General features: G+C 37.2%; 1 protein-coding gene across 10 annotated transcripts in view; it reads left to right on the forward strand.

The window, feature by feature from the left end:
- Window positions 1-18,124, forward strand: part of apoltp (apolipoprotein lipid transfer particle homolog) — a 597,023-nt gene that overhangs the window by 555,701 nt on the left and 23,198 nt on the right. For all 10 annotated transcript variants that reach the window (XM_087240371.1, XM_087240372.1, XM_087240368.1 and 7 more), the window contains 5 exons: window positions 283-464; window positions 574-666; window positions 2,870-3,071; window positions 5,946-6,133; window positions 10,055-10,152. In XM_087240371.1, coding sequence (XP_087096497.1) covers window positions 283-464; window positions 574-666; window positions 2,870-3,071; window positions 5,946-6,133; window positions 10,055-10,152 — 763 coding nt within the window. The remainder of the gene's footprint in view (window positions 1-282; window positions 465-573; window positions 667-2,869; window positions 3,072-5,945; window positions 6,134-10,054; window positions 10,153-18,124) is intronic.

Here is an 18,124-nt window from a genome sequence, read left to right on the forward strand (position 1 = left end):
TCTCATTACATCCGCCAGAGCATGTTGAGCCGAGTGATGTCTGATTTTTACAGGTCAGCCATTTTGGGCATCGACCATTTCGATTTTTGGTCAAAAATGCTATATTATACCAATACATTCACATATCATTACAAAACATGGTATGCATCTTCAACCCCATGCCCTGAAAGTCCTTAAAAACTTCTGGAGCAGCGCCACCTTTTGGTCAAAAGTGCTTGGCCCCTTAATTGCTGCTTGCAGCTATATTTATTATTATTATTATTATTATTATTTTTCCTTCAGAAACGTCTGATGACCTCAGATTGTTGCTCTGTTCGGAGGGGCATCACTGGTTCACCCTGGAGGCCCAGAGGGGTGGTGCTGGCATTGAGAACGAGACCCTTGCCCTTATTTCTGTTGGAGCAGCCAATCAGAGTCTGCTGTTTGGAGCCAAGGGATGCGGGGATTGCCTGTGGGCTGCGGAGGTGAGGACAGCAACAAGTTACAGCGTTGCATAATATAAAACATGCATAATATAAATCTGTCAGATACCTTGTAAAACATCATGCCTGGTTTGATACTATATCTCTACAGGCACGGCTCCAGCAGCTGGGGTCCCGGATAAGGAATAAACTGTTTGACAGATTTCAGAGACTTCAGCATCTTCTGTTAACGTTTAGAAGACAGGTTTGTTATATCTCACAGGCATATTGCAACTGCATCAAAGGGTAACTTGCTGACACTCGTTTTAAACCTGTGTAACTTTGTTCAGTTTACAGTGGATCACAAAAGACATTCCACTATATTTGCTTTGCCGTTTACGAATATAGAATAATAATAAATAATATTAGGAAATTATATAATTACTTCACTGTAGGCAATAGACTTAAAAGAGTATACATAATAGTATAGTCAAGTTACACTCACCGGCCACTTTATTAGGGACACCTTACTAGCACCAGGTTGGACCAACTTTTGCCTTCAGAACTGCCTTAATCCTTTGTGACATAGATTCTGGAAATATTCCTTAGAGATTTTGGTCCATATTGACGTGATAGCATCACACAGTTGCTGCAGATTGAATGATATGAATCTCCCATTTCACCACATCCCGAAGGTGCTCTATTGGATTGAGTTCTGGTGACTGTGGAGGCCATATGAGTACAGTGAACTCATTGACACGTTTAAAAAACCAGTCTGAGAGGTTATCCTGTTGGAAGTAGCCATCGGATAATGGTTACTCTGTGGTCATGGTCTGAAAAAGAAAATATCCAGTGAGCAGCAGTTCTGTGTTTAAATGCCAGAGGTCAGAGGAGAATGGCCAGACTGGTTTGAGTTGATAGAAAGTCAACAGTAACTCAAATAACCACTCGTTACAACTGAGGCATGCAGAAGAGGATCTCTGAACACACAACATGCGGAACCTTGAAGCGGATGGGTTACAGCAGCAGAAGACCACATCAGGTGCCACTCCTGTCAGCTAAGAACAGGAAACTGAGGCTACAATTTGCACAGGCTCACCAAAATTGAACAATAGAAGATTGGAAAAACGTTGCCTGGTCTGATGAGTCTCGATTTCTGCTCCAACATTCGAATGTTTGGGTCAGAATTTTATTGTTAACAACATGAAAATATTGATCTATCCTGCCTTGTATCAACGGTTCAGGCTGGTGGTGGTGGTGTAATGGTGTGGGGGATATTTTCTTGGCACACTTTGGGCCCATTAGTACCAATTAAGTATTGTGTCAATGCAACAACCTACCTGAGTATTGACCAAGTCCATCCCTTTATGACCATAGTGTACCCATCTTTTGATGGCTACTTCCAGCAGGATCACACGCCATTTCATAAAGCCCAAATCATCTCAGACTGGTTTCTTGAACATGACAATGAGTGCACTGTACTCAAATGTCCTCCACATTCACCAGATCTCAATCCAACAGAGCACCTTTGAGATGTGGTGAAATAAGAGATTCACATCATGGATGTGCAGCTGACATTGCAGCAACTGTGTGATGCTATCATGCCAATATGGACCAAAATCTCTGAGGAATTTTCTAGTATCTTGTTGAATCTCTGCCACGAAGGATTAAGGCAGTTCTGAAAACAAAAGGGGGTCCAACCAGGTACTAAAACACGTTACCTAAGAAAGTGGTCGGTGAGTGTGTGTATATATATATATATATGTATATATATATATATATATATATATATATATATATATATATATATATATATATATATATATATACATACATATATATATATATATATATATATATATATATATATATATATATATATATATATATATATATATATATATATATATATATATATATATTCAGTGTATATATATATTCAGTGTATGTATATATATATATATATATATATATATATATATATATATATATATATATACATACACTGAATATATATATATATATATATATATATATATATATATATATATATATATATATATATATATATATTCAGTGTATATATATATTCAGTGTATATATATATATATATATATATATATATATATATATATATATATATATATATATATATGTGTGTGTGTGTGTGTGTGTGTGTGTGTGTGTGTGTGTGTGTGTGTGTATATATTTTTTAATCAACTTCATAAAATGTATCCTGGGATGCTTTTCAAAAAACAACTGAAGAAGTTTCCACATACGCTGGACTGTTTTGTCCATCTCATCTAAAAACACAAACAAAACTGTAGATTTGTGTACAAAAAAATCTAAAGCATAAACTTTCAATCAGATTGTTTTAAACAAATTCAGTTGAGTGTGACCGGTTGTTTAGACAATAAAAAAAGATATCATGGTTCTCATCATCTATAGCAGTGCTATCTATCTTCTAGGCAGGAGACAGTGTGTTTCTGCTGGAGCTGAGTGCATGGCCGCTGTCTCTGACCCAGAGAGCTGAGACCCTGCTGGAGAGATCAGCGGTGCTGTGGAAAGCCTGGACCACCGGCCCGCTCCGACACACACTCACACACAGCCTGCCAAACGCACTCCAGCTCCTGCATCTCATGTCTCAGCAAGTCCAGCAAGAGCTCCGGAGTGAGTTTACCCAAAGATCATTCATTTGTATTGTTGATTTCATGATCAACTGTCCCTTGGGGTGACAGACAGAAAAAACACATCTTTAGTTTTTTCTAAAACCCCAAAACACGTTTAACCCTCCTGTTGACTTGCCTGTCCAAAAATGACTGGACACCATTTTAACAGCACACTGCAAAAATGATTAGTTGACTTTACTTTAAAAAAGTGAGTAAACCTGCATGTTAAAACTTAAAATTTGTAAGTAAATAAAGTATGTGCGTGATTATAAAAACTAAAGTTAAATCAATGTAAATATTTCAAGTTACAATGAGTTTACTCATGTTTTTAAGTAAAGTCAACTTGTTGCGTTTAAAGGTTCATGAAACCCTCAAACACTTTTTTTGAGACGTTAACAGATTTGGTTGTGTTGAGCATCCCTTAAGACAATGTTAGCACCAGTCAGCTTTAACTGTGGGGATAACTGGATAATTTGGAGCTTTTGTCAGCTAATTTCAGCTTCCGGGTTTAAAATGATTTTTGGGGCGGGATCAAAATCGGCGACGTATTGGAAAACTGGAAGTGCAAAGATGACGCGCCAGTTTCTCATTACTATTCATAGCGGAGTTTTCTTATCCTATGAGAAGAGCCGGCTTCTTAATTATTCATGACTGAACGTGCTTTCCGAAGGCAAGACAGACCTGCCAGTGCCAAGCTGTGAGACACGTTGATGACTGGATGAGACCGCATCCACAGACCCACGGCACACAGTATTTAGCTGTTCATGAAGGCTCGTATGTGTTTGTTTTCATGATCCACGGGGTTTGTTGCATGTTATTCCCTGTGATGCTGTCAGGGCCGATACAGCAAAGGTGTTTGTGTGCAGCAAGCATTTTTGTCGAGAGAGCAGTTAGAGATTTGGAGAATGGTGGACGTTATCTTTTATCAGGAGTTCGTTAACGTTTAGACACATCGCCGTGCTGCTGTGTTTGCCTAAATCCTCCAGATTACCAGCAGGGCTAATGGTTAAAATAGACAAGGCAAGAGACCTGCTGCACTGAGTCTGCATTCAGACTTAAGGATTGAGGGAAAAGTCCTTATTTATAGTGTTTATATAAACACGATTATCTTAATAATTATAGAAATTGTGGTTATCTGTTTATGAAATTACGAATAATAAATGTAGCAGGGCATTAAATTAGTTTTTTTCTTTGCATTTTAACTTTGTAAACTATAAAATCATGCGTCTCCTCACGGTTTGTGTCTTATTTTGTGAGCCGACTGACAACAGTTGTTTACTCCCCTCCTTCTCTCCTGCTGGCCACGCCCACTCCTGCCCTTTGCTCGCGGAGCTCCACGCCCATTATGATGCATCTTTTGAAAAAATTCTGAGGTGGAACTGAACTGAAAGTGGGGGGTTTCATGGCCCTTGAAGGAAAGGGGTTTACTCCCTTTATAAGTAAAGTAAGGGTATAACGGTTTTAGGGTATAACGTATGTCATTTTGGTCAATTTTGATCCACTAGTTATAAAACTATTTTACCACCTCTTAAACTACTGGCAACACATGCACACTCCAACACACACACCCTTCAAATACACACACACACAAAGTAAAAATCTGCTTCTTTGAGAGAAAAGAAGATGGCGGCATGAACGGCAGCAAAAACAATCAGGTCCCGATAGCTCGTCAGATTCAACTTGTAAAATTCAAATTCTAGTATTCAGACTCTGAATAAGTGTGGTTTTCAAAATAAAAGTTTTAAAAAATTCCTAAAAATCCAACAAAGGTCACCCAGCAAGCACAGGACGTCAACATGACATCAGATTGATGTGTAAATCAGTCAAGTTTGGTAAAGGAAAAATCATGGTTTGGGTTTACATTCAGTATAGCAGTGTCCAAGAGATCTGCAGAGTGGATGGCAACATCAACATCCTGAGGTATCGAGACTTTTGTGCTGCCCATTACATTACAAACCACAGGAGAGGGCAAATTCTTCAGCAGGATAGCGCTCCTTCTCATACTTAAGTCTACATGTGAAAGTTCCTGAAAACAAAGAAGGATCCAAGATCGGCCAGCCCAGTCACCAGACATGAACATTATTGTGCATGTGTGGGGTAAGATGAAGGAGAAGCCATTGAAGATGGATCCAGAGAATCTTGATGAGCTCTGAGAGTCCTGCAAGAACGCTTTGCCATTCCATATGACCTTATTAATAAGTCATTTGAGTCATTGCAGAGATGTATGGATGCAGTCCTCCAAGCTCATGGGAATCATACACAACATTCATTATTTTTCCACGGCTCCATGACTTTATATTCTATACTGGACATTATTTCTGTTTACCGACAAGGCTTTTATCTAAGTAATGTCAGACATTACTGTCCTAATTAAATCATTAAAAATCAAGACATGATCATATTTTATTTTGGTCAAATAAGCGTAATCTAAAGGCCTTCGCCTTTCATATAAGCCACTTCTGATACCAAATGATCAACTGGAAATCAAGTTATTATTAGTTGTTCCTAAAACGTGGATAGTCAAGACATTTGTCAGGTTTTGTGATGAAGATGAGGTTGTTCCTTTTTTTTTTAAAGGAATGAAATCAAATTTTACAGCTTTGTTTTAGAGGTTTAGTGAAGAGGGGTGATTTTTGACCCTAAGGGCGAACAGTGTTCCAAGACAACAGGAGGGTTAAATGTTCTTAGTTTTGCGCCAGTTTATGTCACATTATCTTTAACTGGTCTTGACATCGTTGTAGTCGCATCATCGCATAAGCATGTGCAAACCAGTCGCAATTATGCAGCAGCACAACTGTGGTGTCATGTCAGCACCTTTCCCTGGAAAATGCCTGTCAGTGTGTATTAGTGTTATTGTAGGTTTAATTTCCTGCAGAGCCGCTGGCCACTCTGGCTGGAGCGTATCATGATGTGACAGGGGAGCATTTGGACGCCGTGTGGCAGCAGGGAGTGCAGTTGTGGACCAGAGAGCTGACGGAGCTTCTGCCCTCGATGCTTCATGATCCTCATCTGAGGACGCCATCTCTGACCGCACTCCACGCTGCCGTATTTGCCATGGATATGGTAGGAAGGATCATTTATCTGCTTTTTTCTGCAGGCAGATTTTCTAAATGAATTAGTGTGAGACCGCAATCCAATAAAAGTCAGATGGATGTGGAAAACTCTCAGAGGGAATAGCACTAAAAATTCAACAACAGTCATGTAGATCATTTCCATGATGACCAATATGATCACCAGTCAAATTTAAGCATGTCAATTGCATATAGCTGGTGCATCCATGGTGCTACATACAAGGCTCCCACTTTAAGCCAAATATCAAATTCCCAGATTTTTTCCCTGATAAAAGCTTAATTTTCATGACAACTAATGAATGTAAAAACAGCCTGCAGTTTTATTAATAATAGTAATATTGATATTAATGTGGTTTTATGTACTTATATATTATTAATATAATATTAAAGTAGTTTTAAAATGAACAACCTAATATAAATATGCTCTGACACAGTCTCACATACATAGTAATTATAATTAGTTTAGATAAGTTTAGATAAACTTGTAATCTCATTAGGTAACGCTGTGGCCAATCGAACATAGCCTGTGGCGTGCATATTAATAATCCTGTGTGGAATGTCAGAGTCTGTTTTGTTCTGATTGGCCTATTTTCCACCGGGACTTTACACACAGGATTTACATGAGAACACAGAAATGATGGAATTTGAGGCTAATGGTTTGTCATGTTCATGTACTAAACTCTTATTATTTAGCTAAACCTAAGTATATCCAAATTTTCATTAAATCTCAAATCAAATCAAATCACTTTTACTGTCACATCATCAGCAGCACGTGTGCGATGATGAGTAAAAATCTTAGGCGCTGGCTCCAGACAGTACAATATACAGATGTGCAGAGTGCAAATACAACAACAGTGCAAAATACAGACAGTGTAAATACAACAACAGTGCAAAATACAACAGCATACTCCAAATGTAAAATTGACAGCGATATGTACAATGAACAGGTGTCCACACTTCACTCATGTACATATCTCACACGTACACATCACTCACACTTCATGTACATATATTTAATGAGTATGATACACGGTTATAAATATCTCAACTGTTTATGTTATAGCTATCAGAAATGTTTCTTGTTTTATCAACAGCATTTGTTTTTTCAAATTGAACATTTGCATATTATATAATAATCAGTGTTGGGGGTAACACGTTATAAGTAACGCATGTTACGTAATAATAGTACTTTTCCAAAGTAACAAGTAACACATTACTTAAAAAAATAAGTAATATTATTTGAGTTACTTTTTAAAAAATGTAACATGTATTACTTTTTACCTTGCTAAATTGGCTGTAACAAAATATATTATGGAATAAAAATGACTTTAGTCAGGTTAAATCACACACTCAATGAGAAAGCGTGCTGCGAGGGAACAGACAGTCGCACTCATCATCATCAGGTCTCTTTATTCGCAGCAGATGAGTCAGTGTACTGTTCTAGTAACTGAATAACTCAGTATTTTAATTTCTTTCTAATCAGAGGTGGTATCCAGTATATTAGTACCTACTGAAGACGCAAACCGTTTCGCGCCAACTTCAACATCTATTTAATTCGCGAATCGCATGTCATCACTACAGGCAGAAATAGAAACAATGGCAGGCCGGAAACTTACACTTTTGCTATAGATATCTGATTGCTATAGTTATTTTGAACTCATGGAAGAAAAGTAGTGGATTGTTGTTAAGTGTACAAAGCATCCAGAAAGTATTCATAGCCTTATTTCAAAATGGATTAAATTCATTTATTTCCTCAATTCTACACACAAGACCCCATAATGATAATGTGAAAAAAAAGATTTTTTGAAATTGTTGCAAATTTATTACAAATAAAAAAAACCTGAAAAATCACATGTACATCAGTATTCACAGCCTTTGCTCAATACTTTGTTGATGCACCTTTGGCAGCAATTACAGCCTCAAGTCTTTTTGAACATGATGCCACAAGCTTGGCACACCTGTCTTTCGGAGTTTTTGCCCATTCCTCTCAAGCTCTATCAGGTTGGATGGGAAGCGACAATATACTGTACAGCCATTTTCAGATCTCTCTAGAGATCTTCAATAGGATTTATGTCTGGGCTCTGGCTGGGCCTCTCAAGGACATTCATTGAATTGTTGCGAAGCCACTCCATTGATATTTTGGCTGTGTGCTTTGGGTCATTGTCTTGCTGGTGATTAACCGTCGCCCCAGTCTGAGGTCAAGAGCACTCTGAAGCAAGTTTTCATTCAGGATGTCTCTGTATATTGCTGCATTCATCTTTCCCTCTATCCTCACGAGTCTTACAGTCTTACCAAATGTAACGCCTGGAATTCACTCCAAAGTGTTAAATTTTAGTCTCATCAGACTAGAGAATTTAGTTTCTTATGGTCAGATGCCTTTTGGCAAGCGGGGGAGTGACTTCCGTCTGGCCACTCTAACACACAGGCCTGATTGGTGGATTGCTGCACAGATGGTTGTCCTTCTGTAAGGTTCTCCTCTCTCCACAGAAGAACGCTGGAGCTTTGACAGAGTGATCATCGGGTTATTGATCACCTCCCTGACTAAGGCCCTTCTCCCCGATCACTCAGCTTAAATGGCTGGCCAGCTCTAGGAAGAGTCCTGGTGGTTCCAAACATCTTCCAATTATGGATGATGGAGACCACTGTGCTCATTGGAACTTTCAGAGCAGCAGAAATTTTTCTGTTACCTTCCCCAGCCTTGTGCCTCTGGACAATGCTGTCTCGGAGGTCTACAGACATTTCCTTTGTCTTCATGCTTGGTTTGTGCTTTGACATGCACTGTCATCCCTGGGACCTTAAATAGACAGGTGTATGCCTTTACAAATCATGTCTAATCAACAGAATTACCCACAGGTGAACTTCAATGAAGCTGCTGAAGCATCTCAAGAATGATCAGTGGAAACAGAATGCACCTGAGCTCAATTTAGAGCTTCACGGCAAAGGCTGTAAATATTTGTTTTTTACGTACATGTGATTTTTGAGGTTTTTTATTTTTAATATATTTGCAACAATTTTAAAAAACCTTTTTTCACATTGGCATTATGGGTTAATGTGTGTAGAATTTTGCGCAAATAAATAAATTTAATCCATTTTGAATCAAGGCTTGGAATATTAAAAAAAATATGGAAAAGGTGAAGTGCTAAACTCAAACATTTGTAGATTTCTGCGGGTAATGCAGAGTATACAACTTTTTTTTTTTGGGGGGGGGGGGGGTTATCAAATAATGGTGTAAATACCTTTAAATATTCTTCTAAATTTTTTTTATTCTTATACATTTTGCATTTAACCTCTGAAAAGTTCAGCCCTTATAGCATACTTCTTATTACATATTCTTTAGCTATACATTTTTTTTTTTGCATCAAAAGAGTGTTTGTGTTTGTAAATTTGCCTATGTACAGTTGAAGTCAGAATTATTAGCCCCCCCTTTGATATTTGTTCTTTTTTACATAGCAAATACATTTTCACAGTATGTCTGATAATATATTTTCTTCTGGAGAAAGTCTTATTTCGGCTAGAATAAAATCAGTTTTTAATTGTTTAAACATCATTTTAAGGACAAAATTATTAGCCCCTTTAGGCTAATTTTTTTCCGATAGTCTGCAGAACAAACCATCTATATACAATAACTTGCCCAATTACCCTAACCTGCCTAGTTAACCTAATTAACCTAGTTAAGCCTTTAAATGTCACTTTAAGCTGTATAGAAGTTTCTTGAAAAATATCTAGTAAAATATTATTTACTGGCATCATGGCAAAGATAAAATAAATCAGTTATTAGAAATGAGTTAATAAAACTAACATGTTTAGAAATGTGTTGAAAAAAAAATCTTATCTCTGTAAAACAGAAAACGGGGTAAAAAAATAAACAGGGGAGCAAAAAATTCTGACTTTAACTGTATGTCATGTTGTTCAGGTGAGCCAGCAGACCTTTCAGTGGATGGAGGCCCGACTGGCTGCCATGCTAGTGGGTGTCAGAAGACAGCTTGCACTAATCTACAAGTTCTCCAAAAGGTATGTGGCAAATCTGCCATTCATTTATTTTCTTTTCGGCTTAGTCCCTTTATTAATCCGGGGTCGCCACAGCGGAATGAACCGTCGACTTATCAAGCACATGTTTTAAGCAGAGAATGCCCTTTCAGCTGCAACCCATCTCTGGGAAAGCAAACCTGCCAGAAACATGTAAATGTTAGCTCTGTCTGAATACTGAAGCTGTGCTCACTGAACTAAAGTGATTCATCATCTGCTGATATATAGAAATTATGTTTTATAATGTGACCCTAAAGCTGCTGTACATGTATGTAAATTTTTGACTTACATACATTAAGACTTTTATGACTCTAAAGCATAAAAATATGATTATATAGTTGGAGAAATTTAAGAAACATGCTAAGTGAACACTCTTGTTTATCTGAAAAAACGATGCTGGGGTCCGCTCTTCGTACATGGATTACTCAGTTAGCTGGATTTGGTTATTGACGATTTGACACGATCCAGGACCGTTTCGTTCTTCAAAACTGTTCCGAGAGTTGTTGTCATAGCAACAGTTCTGGTAGCTCAAACCTGGTCGAGAGCAGGCTCATTTCATATGAAAAGTATTAGATCGCGTCAGTTCAAGCAAAGAAAATACTGAAAGTATGTACCAAATGCTGATATTTTCTTGCAGTAGAGGTTATATACACTTAAGAAAATAGTCAATATTTTTAACTATATATATATATATATATATATATATATAAAGTTATATATTAATATATATATATATATATATATATATATATATATATATATATATACATATATATATATATATATATATATATATATATATATATATATATATATATTAATAGAACTTATGCAATCTGCACCCCCAAAATGAAAGTACAAAGGCTGCCACCTGGTGGTGCAAGGAGAGAATGATTGATATGATTGATATGAACTTTTTAGATCGCTTTAGTACAATTTGTGTATGATAATAGAAATGCAAAATATGTGACTTTTTAAAAAAAAAAGATACATTTATGCAGTCATAAGCATGTTTTGACCGTAAATATTAGTGATTTGAGGCTTCACAAAAGTTGCAGACACATTTACCAATATCAAAATGCTTTTGTAAACATCCAGTTATTCATTACACCGATTAAAAAAGCGGCTACTATAATACTACTTTGGCTAGTAGTAAATAATAGTAAATAGCATAATAAGTAGTAAATAGTATAATAAGTAATAACTGTAAAACTAAATCAATTGCTCTTAACACATAAAAGGGCCAAGCAAGCAGCCCACAACAAGGGGTGAAGTTATTGTGTATCATATTTAACAAACCGTTTACTATGAATTTTATGTAATTGAGCTCACATGGATAATTGAATATTAATCAGATGATGTCATTATGCTGCTTTGCCGTTAGCCAATCGTTGCATTGCTGATCATGATTTCGAGGGTCGATAAATCTGTCCTTCACAACACATGCAGTGATCTCAGATCAGTTCATCCAGACATTTTAATCTGATTCACGAACTTGTCTGAGGAACCAAATCAGCCAGACATCAGTTATCAAGATTAACAGATCCAGGATCTGTCAAATCATCTTAGATCATTTAAGCGAGCTACGAAGAACAGACTCCTGAAATCAATCCTGCTTTAAAAATGTGTTTTCCGTGCTGCCATGTCTGTCTTTGTTTTGGTTCTTTTAATCCGTTCAATGCCAGTTTAACTAATTATATTTCAGCACCCTGGGTTGCCTTTATGGAAAACCTTGTATTTATTCTTTCATTTATTCAGAAAGGCTCTCAAAGCATACCTCAATGACTGAAATGCAACCTCCAGTGGACCGTAGCAGACTCCGAAATGAGACGCAGAGTTCCACATGAGGTGGTTATTAATTAGCAAATAATATAAATATTACGAGCATAAACAATAGGTGAGCAGGCTACATTGTAACCCCCGTGTCCTAACAACAAGCTATGTGACGGGATTTGCAGTGATAAGCAATTTGGCTGTTTGCACCAGGCGAAAATGTACTTCATAAGGAAAAAGTGATTATTAGAGTAATAAACAAAATCAAGCCAAGATAAACATTATTTTAAAAAAACATTAAAAAAAAACTATTATTCCATATTTTCCTCAAGCAAATAAACCTTTTTGTGACATATTGTTGAATGAAAATCTCTTCCTAATTCAGATTTGCTATGAACCACCTAGATTTTGCGTGTAATACTGGAGCAATGTTCTGTGGGCAAGTGAGACAAAGTTTATCTGTCACACAGCGGGATGATTTGTTAAAAACAGAACATACCAACACCAAAACCTCATCCCCAACTGTGAGGCACATGGATGCAAAGCCGCTCTGATGACTGAGACTCTGGACAGGGACCCATGAATTATAAGTTGTACAGCGGATTGTCCAGACATGATCGAAAACTCATGCAGTTTAACCACAATAGAAAACACAGAAGTAAATCACCAACAGAATTCTCAAATTGCGTAAATTAAAAAGGCCAGAGCTTGGCCTGAGCTTAATTTAATTTAAATGCTGTGGTGTGATCTGGAATGGAAAGCTCAAGAAGCATCCCAACAGTACGGCCAAAACTATTTTGTATAGTCGAAGAGGCCTCATAGCAACTATTCACCACAAAAAAAAAAAAAAGATTGCTTTTCAAATGCAAGTGCAATGCTTTTTAAATCACATAAATTCACATGAGTTTTTATTTCTTCTGTATGATAATCTGTGATTATCAGGAACATCTTCTTAATAACGAACATTAACTTCTTAATAAGGAACATTACACATTTTAAGTGTTGATTGGTCACCATTAATAACTTCAGTTTAACTATTTAATTATTTAAATTAACAAATGTGATTATATGGGTTTCACATGGAAAAAAACTGTTCTAACACCATGGCCCGTGTTTTAGTCAACTTTTGTCAAAAGTTACTCAACTTTAGTCAAGTAGTCAACTAGGATTTTGGATAACGGATTGAATCAAATATTAAAAATGGATTTCTCAAAAGAAAAAATGGACTACATAGATCACGTAATCCAATCTTGGTTTTGATCCGGATCAAACCTTTAGTTTGGGTTTTTCTGACCTTTCTTGTAGGATTTGGATCACTTTAATCAGACGATCCCATCAGAAGGGTAGATTCAGCGTCGATTTCATGCCCAAAATTTAATGTAAATTCTAAAAAATTTCTCAAATAAAACTATATTTGAATTATGCAGTATCTTACAAGATATCGTATTTATTCATAAGGTTTTAACTGTATTTGTTCATCCATTAGGCTCCAGGGCCCGGTTTTTCAAAAGGTTTAATTCAAATAATAATGATTCGGATTTAGTATTTCTGTTTTTGCGATCCTTGATCACGTAATTCATCTTACTTTTTGAGCCAGTTTTTTAAAGCAACATCGGATTGGATCAATCTGGTCCGGATAGAAACTTTTCAGGGTCACTAAATCTGGATAACCAGTCCTCAAACAGGATAGGAAATCACAACGTAGAACTAAAGATATGTAAAGAGCAACAAGTAGAATAGCTAGTGTGGGGTCAATATAACTTTATTTATTTGAAATGAAAACACACATTTAAAAAAAAAAACCACCCCGTCCTCTTCCAGCAGTCCGCTCATCTGAGACCTACAGCACAAACACTGTACTTAGAGGATATTTATAACAAGTTGCAAATATAGATGCATTGAATTAAAAAAAGACTTAATGTCAAAAACTCCACAATAATTTCAGACTTCGTCATCTGATGTGGAGAGACCAGCTTGTCTGAGTGTAGCCTTTAGGAGGTCAAGTCTGGCCTTGGTTTGCTGCAGTTTGGTCAGAGTCAGTTGTTCCTCTGCCAGATGAAGCTGTGCTTCTGCCCTTTCAGTCTCTCTTTGCAATTGTTGAAAATGATTTTAAAAATCAGTCATTGCCAATCTTTTCATTTTTATGTTTATTCTGCAATCATTGCATGCATCACTAATAAATATTTTAAAAACAAAACTATTTTTCATTGTGATGAATATATTTGTCAATTAGTTACAGAATAAAATTGATTGTTTTTGGTCAGTTCTTAAGGCTGTTTGGGGGATTATTTTATGAGAGCTGGAGTGGGACTCCTTTTCAGCACTGGATTTCGAACCTTAGACAGGCTCACCTCAGTTTATGACTGACTATATTAAAAAATCGTCATTTCCAATTCAGTTTCTGATGACACTATCGTGGTTTTTCAGGGTAACAGCTGCTTTAGAACTTCAAATGTTTTTCGTTAATATGAGAACATTTACGGGTAGATAAATCTCCAACACTATTCTTTAAAACATCACAATGTCCTTAATTGCAATATCTGAATATATATTATGTGCAAAATTCTTTCTACATATCCAGTGCTTTGTAACGGTGGTCACACAAAAAATAAAAATAAAATATGTACACCTATATAAGTAACCCAAACAGTATTATATATCACTAAAAATGGAAAACAAATTACTTTGGTGAAGTTCGAACTTGGGTCGGCAGCATCGTAACGCAATGTGCTGACCACTGAACCTTAATGGCGCTGTTATGCTAGTGCGAATGGAATAAAAACTGCACTGTTATCCGCAAAACTCTTTTAACCACAGTATTACTTTCTATCAAAGGCTTAATCTTTTTCTCCTCTTTTTATATTTTGGATCTGATTTTCATTGAGCAGGTGTAATATTCATTCATATTAATTATTCGAATTCGTATATTCACTCAGGTGCCGCTGTTTGGGCTCGAATGATAGTTATGTCATCATTAACCTGCAGGCTGCATTTTGCTCTCGGGGCTGTGAGAAAAAAAAAAAGTGGAGCTGTGGCAAAATAATGAATAAAAAGAGTGAGGCTATGGTCAAAATTGGGAATTCTCCCAGTCTTCCAGATTAGCCAATCCGGGCCTGCTTCATACTTGCATCCAATACCTCAGAGTTTGTCATGGATGTGGGGCATAAGTGAAGTTTATTCATAAACAAATTTCGAGAGGATCACGTTCTTATGATTGTTTACAGCTGTTCCAACTTAAGCTAACGACTGATTATCCTATCAGACGATCCTTAACTCACAATAAATAACCAGACTTTTGTCATCTCAATATCTTCGTCTTGAAGAAACCCCCCCACCCAACCCTACTTTCCCTCCTTTCAAAGCGCGTCACGGTGGCTGGCGATTAGCGCTGTTGCCTCACAGCAAGAATACCCCTGGTTTAATTCCTTTCCAAACCAGTTTACTAGTTCTCCCCATGCTCGCGTGGGTTTTCCCCAGGTCCTCCGGTTTCCTCCCACAGTTCAAAAACAAGCACTCTAAACAATTAATCAAAATACATTAGCTAAACTCTGAGTACACCTTTCAGCATACATATCCGACACTTAGCTTCAACAAGCAAGAAGGGGAGTCATCGAGATCTACCTGAGCTCAAACTCCCCTCTCACCTTGCAACGGGAGGTAGCCCAGGGCTCGAGGATCTTATAAGCTTAGGGCTCTCTCCCGGGACAGCACGCCAAACTAGCTTTACTATCAATCAGCTAAGTGTGAACTGTTGAAATGAAATGTTGCTGAATGAAAGGAACTGCTGAACTGCAGCTGAAGGTGAAACAAATCTAACAAAAACCTGAAATTACTAAAAACTCTGGAGGAAACCATTGGATACCATGGTGATGTAATGACATTAATCAATCAGAGGTGTAAAGAGTACCTGAAAACCATACTTGAATAAAAGTACAGATACCTTACTGTAAAAATTACAAGTTACCAATTCCAATAAAACTTGAGTATGAAAGTATCCAATTTTCAAAGAACAATTTTAAAAGAGGCTCAAAGAACACCAAGAAAGGTTTCATTTCCTAATATAGAAATTAAATTTAACACCTCAATGTTTCAAAATGGCAGAACAAAATAGATTTAAAAAATATATAGAACAAAAAGTCTCAGTCAAACTCAAATGTTCAAAAAAGGCACAAACTTCTCAAATTTCTCAAAAAAAAAAAAGTGTAGTAAAACTTAGTAAAAAAATTCAGAGCTGATTTTCATGTGATTCACCTCTCAGTCTCAAAGGGGGGCAATTCTTTTATTTTGAGCAGTTTTTCAATTGATTAGGATGTTTTCTCTGTAATAAAACTAAACAAAGAGGAGCAGTGTTATTTTTCAACTAAGTAAACTACATATAAATTCAATGAAAAATACATCACAAACTTACAGCTAAATGCACCTGATGCAAAATGTATAATTTCAGTGATACATTTATTCATGTTGCACAAAAAAAAAAAAATGGCTTAAACATAGTCATGTCGCAGTGTTTTTTGCCATATCAGTAACTGCATTAAATTCACATTAAATTAGCATTAAATAGACTCTTACTTCAATGTGTTTTATAAAATTTGATGATAAATTCTTAAAAGCACTTTTTTTCGTGGTTCGTGGCAAACAAAGTAGACACTGCATCCTTTAAGAGCCATTCTGCATATCCGCAAATGAAAAATTTCTTTCAGATAAGGCCATGAATAGTCATCAGTGCTGGCACTGCTTGATGTGCAGACTTCGGCTTTATCATTTACTGCAGCCATGTTGCTGATTAATGACCTGGTATTAGGCAAGCTGCTAATGCACGTTCACGTGATTTAGCTCATAAATAGCATTCAGGTACCTTCAGCTCCCTGCAGATGGCGATATCGCCTCGTCCGCCCAACAAATTAGCCATGGTAGATAAAGAAGCCGACTTGTAGCGCACAATGGCTGGGTCCGAAACCGCATACTTCCATACTATACAGTATGCTAAAATCAGTATGCGAGCCGAGTAGTTTGTCCGAATTCATAGAATTCGAAAAACAGTATGCGAGAAGTACCCGGATGACTTACTACTTCCGGCGAGATTCTGCAGTGCGCATCCCATGCATGCTGCGCTATCCCATAATGCCCTGCGAGCGAATTAATGAACGGGACTGAAGCGACGCAAATGACGCAGGTACGTCACGTGACCATGACAAAATGATGGATGTGGTACGTCCGAATTCCATTCATACTTTTCACTATCATACTGTATAGAACGTACTTTTCTAACGGCCGAGTCTTACGTTTAAATTCAAATGCAGTACCTACTGAGTAGTAGGTGGTTTCAGACGCAGCCAATCACAATGTAATGAGTAACAATACGCGTCCGTTCAAATGTAATGGAGTAAAGAGTACATATATTCAATCAAAAATGTAGTTAAGTAGAGAGTAAAAGTTGCTTATATTTTTAATACTCAGTACAAGTCCAAAGTAGCCAAAAAAAACTTAAGTAAAGTAATTAAGTCCATTTACTTAAGCACTTTGTGAAGTTTATTCATAAACTAATTTCGAGAGGATCACGTGCTTATGATTGACACGGCTGGCCCAGAGTCAAGCTAATGTACGAACCACCAATCAGACTATTCCTAATCCAGTATTAATAACTAAACATCGTACCTTTAGTCATCTTCGTCTTGAAGAATCCCCCCTTCCACCCCTTCTCCTCCTCTTTTCTACAGGGCAGCACGGCGGCCCAGTGGCTAGCACTGCGGCCTCACAGCAAAAAAATGCCTCCGACTCGGGAATCCACCCAACCGGACAGCATTTTCGTGTGGAGTTCATGTTCTCCCCATGCTTGCGTGGGTTTTCCCCGGGTCCTCCGGTTTCCTCCCACACTCCCAAAAACATGAGACTTAAGTAAATTGACTAAACCAAATTAGCACCAAATTCAATTCCGTCAGCAACACATCACCTTAGCAATCCTTACGCAACAGAAGGGGGGGGGGGGGGGGGTTATCGAGATCTACCCGAGCTCAAACTCCCCTCTTGTCCTGCAACGGGAGGGAGCTCCAGGCTCGAGGATCTTTTGAGCTCGGGGCTCTCTCCCGGGACAGTATGCCAAACTAGCTTATTACCAATCATCAGCTAAGTGTGAACTCTTGAAACACCACTATAATCGATCCATGTACTATAACATTTAGGAAAA

The sequence above is a fragment of the Danio rerio genome, chromosome 2 (genome assembly GCF_052040795.2).
Source record: "Danio rerio strain M-AB ecotype USA chromosome 2, GRCz13ab, whole genome shotgun sequence".
NCBI classification, from domain to species: domain Eukaryota; kingdom Metazoa; phylum Chordata; class Actinopteri; order Cypriniformes; family Danionidae; genus Danio; species Danio rerio.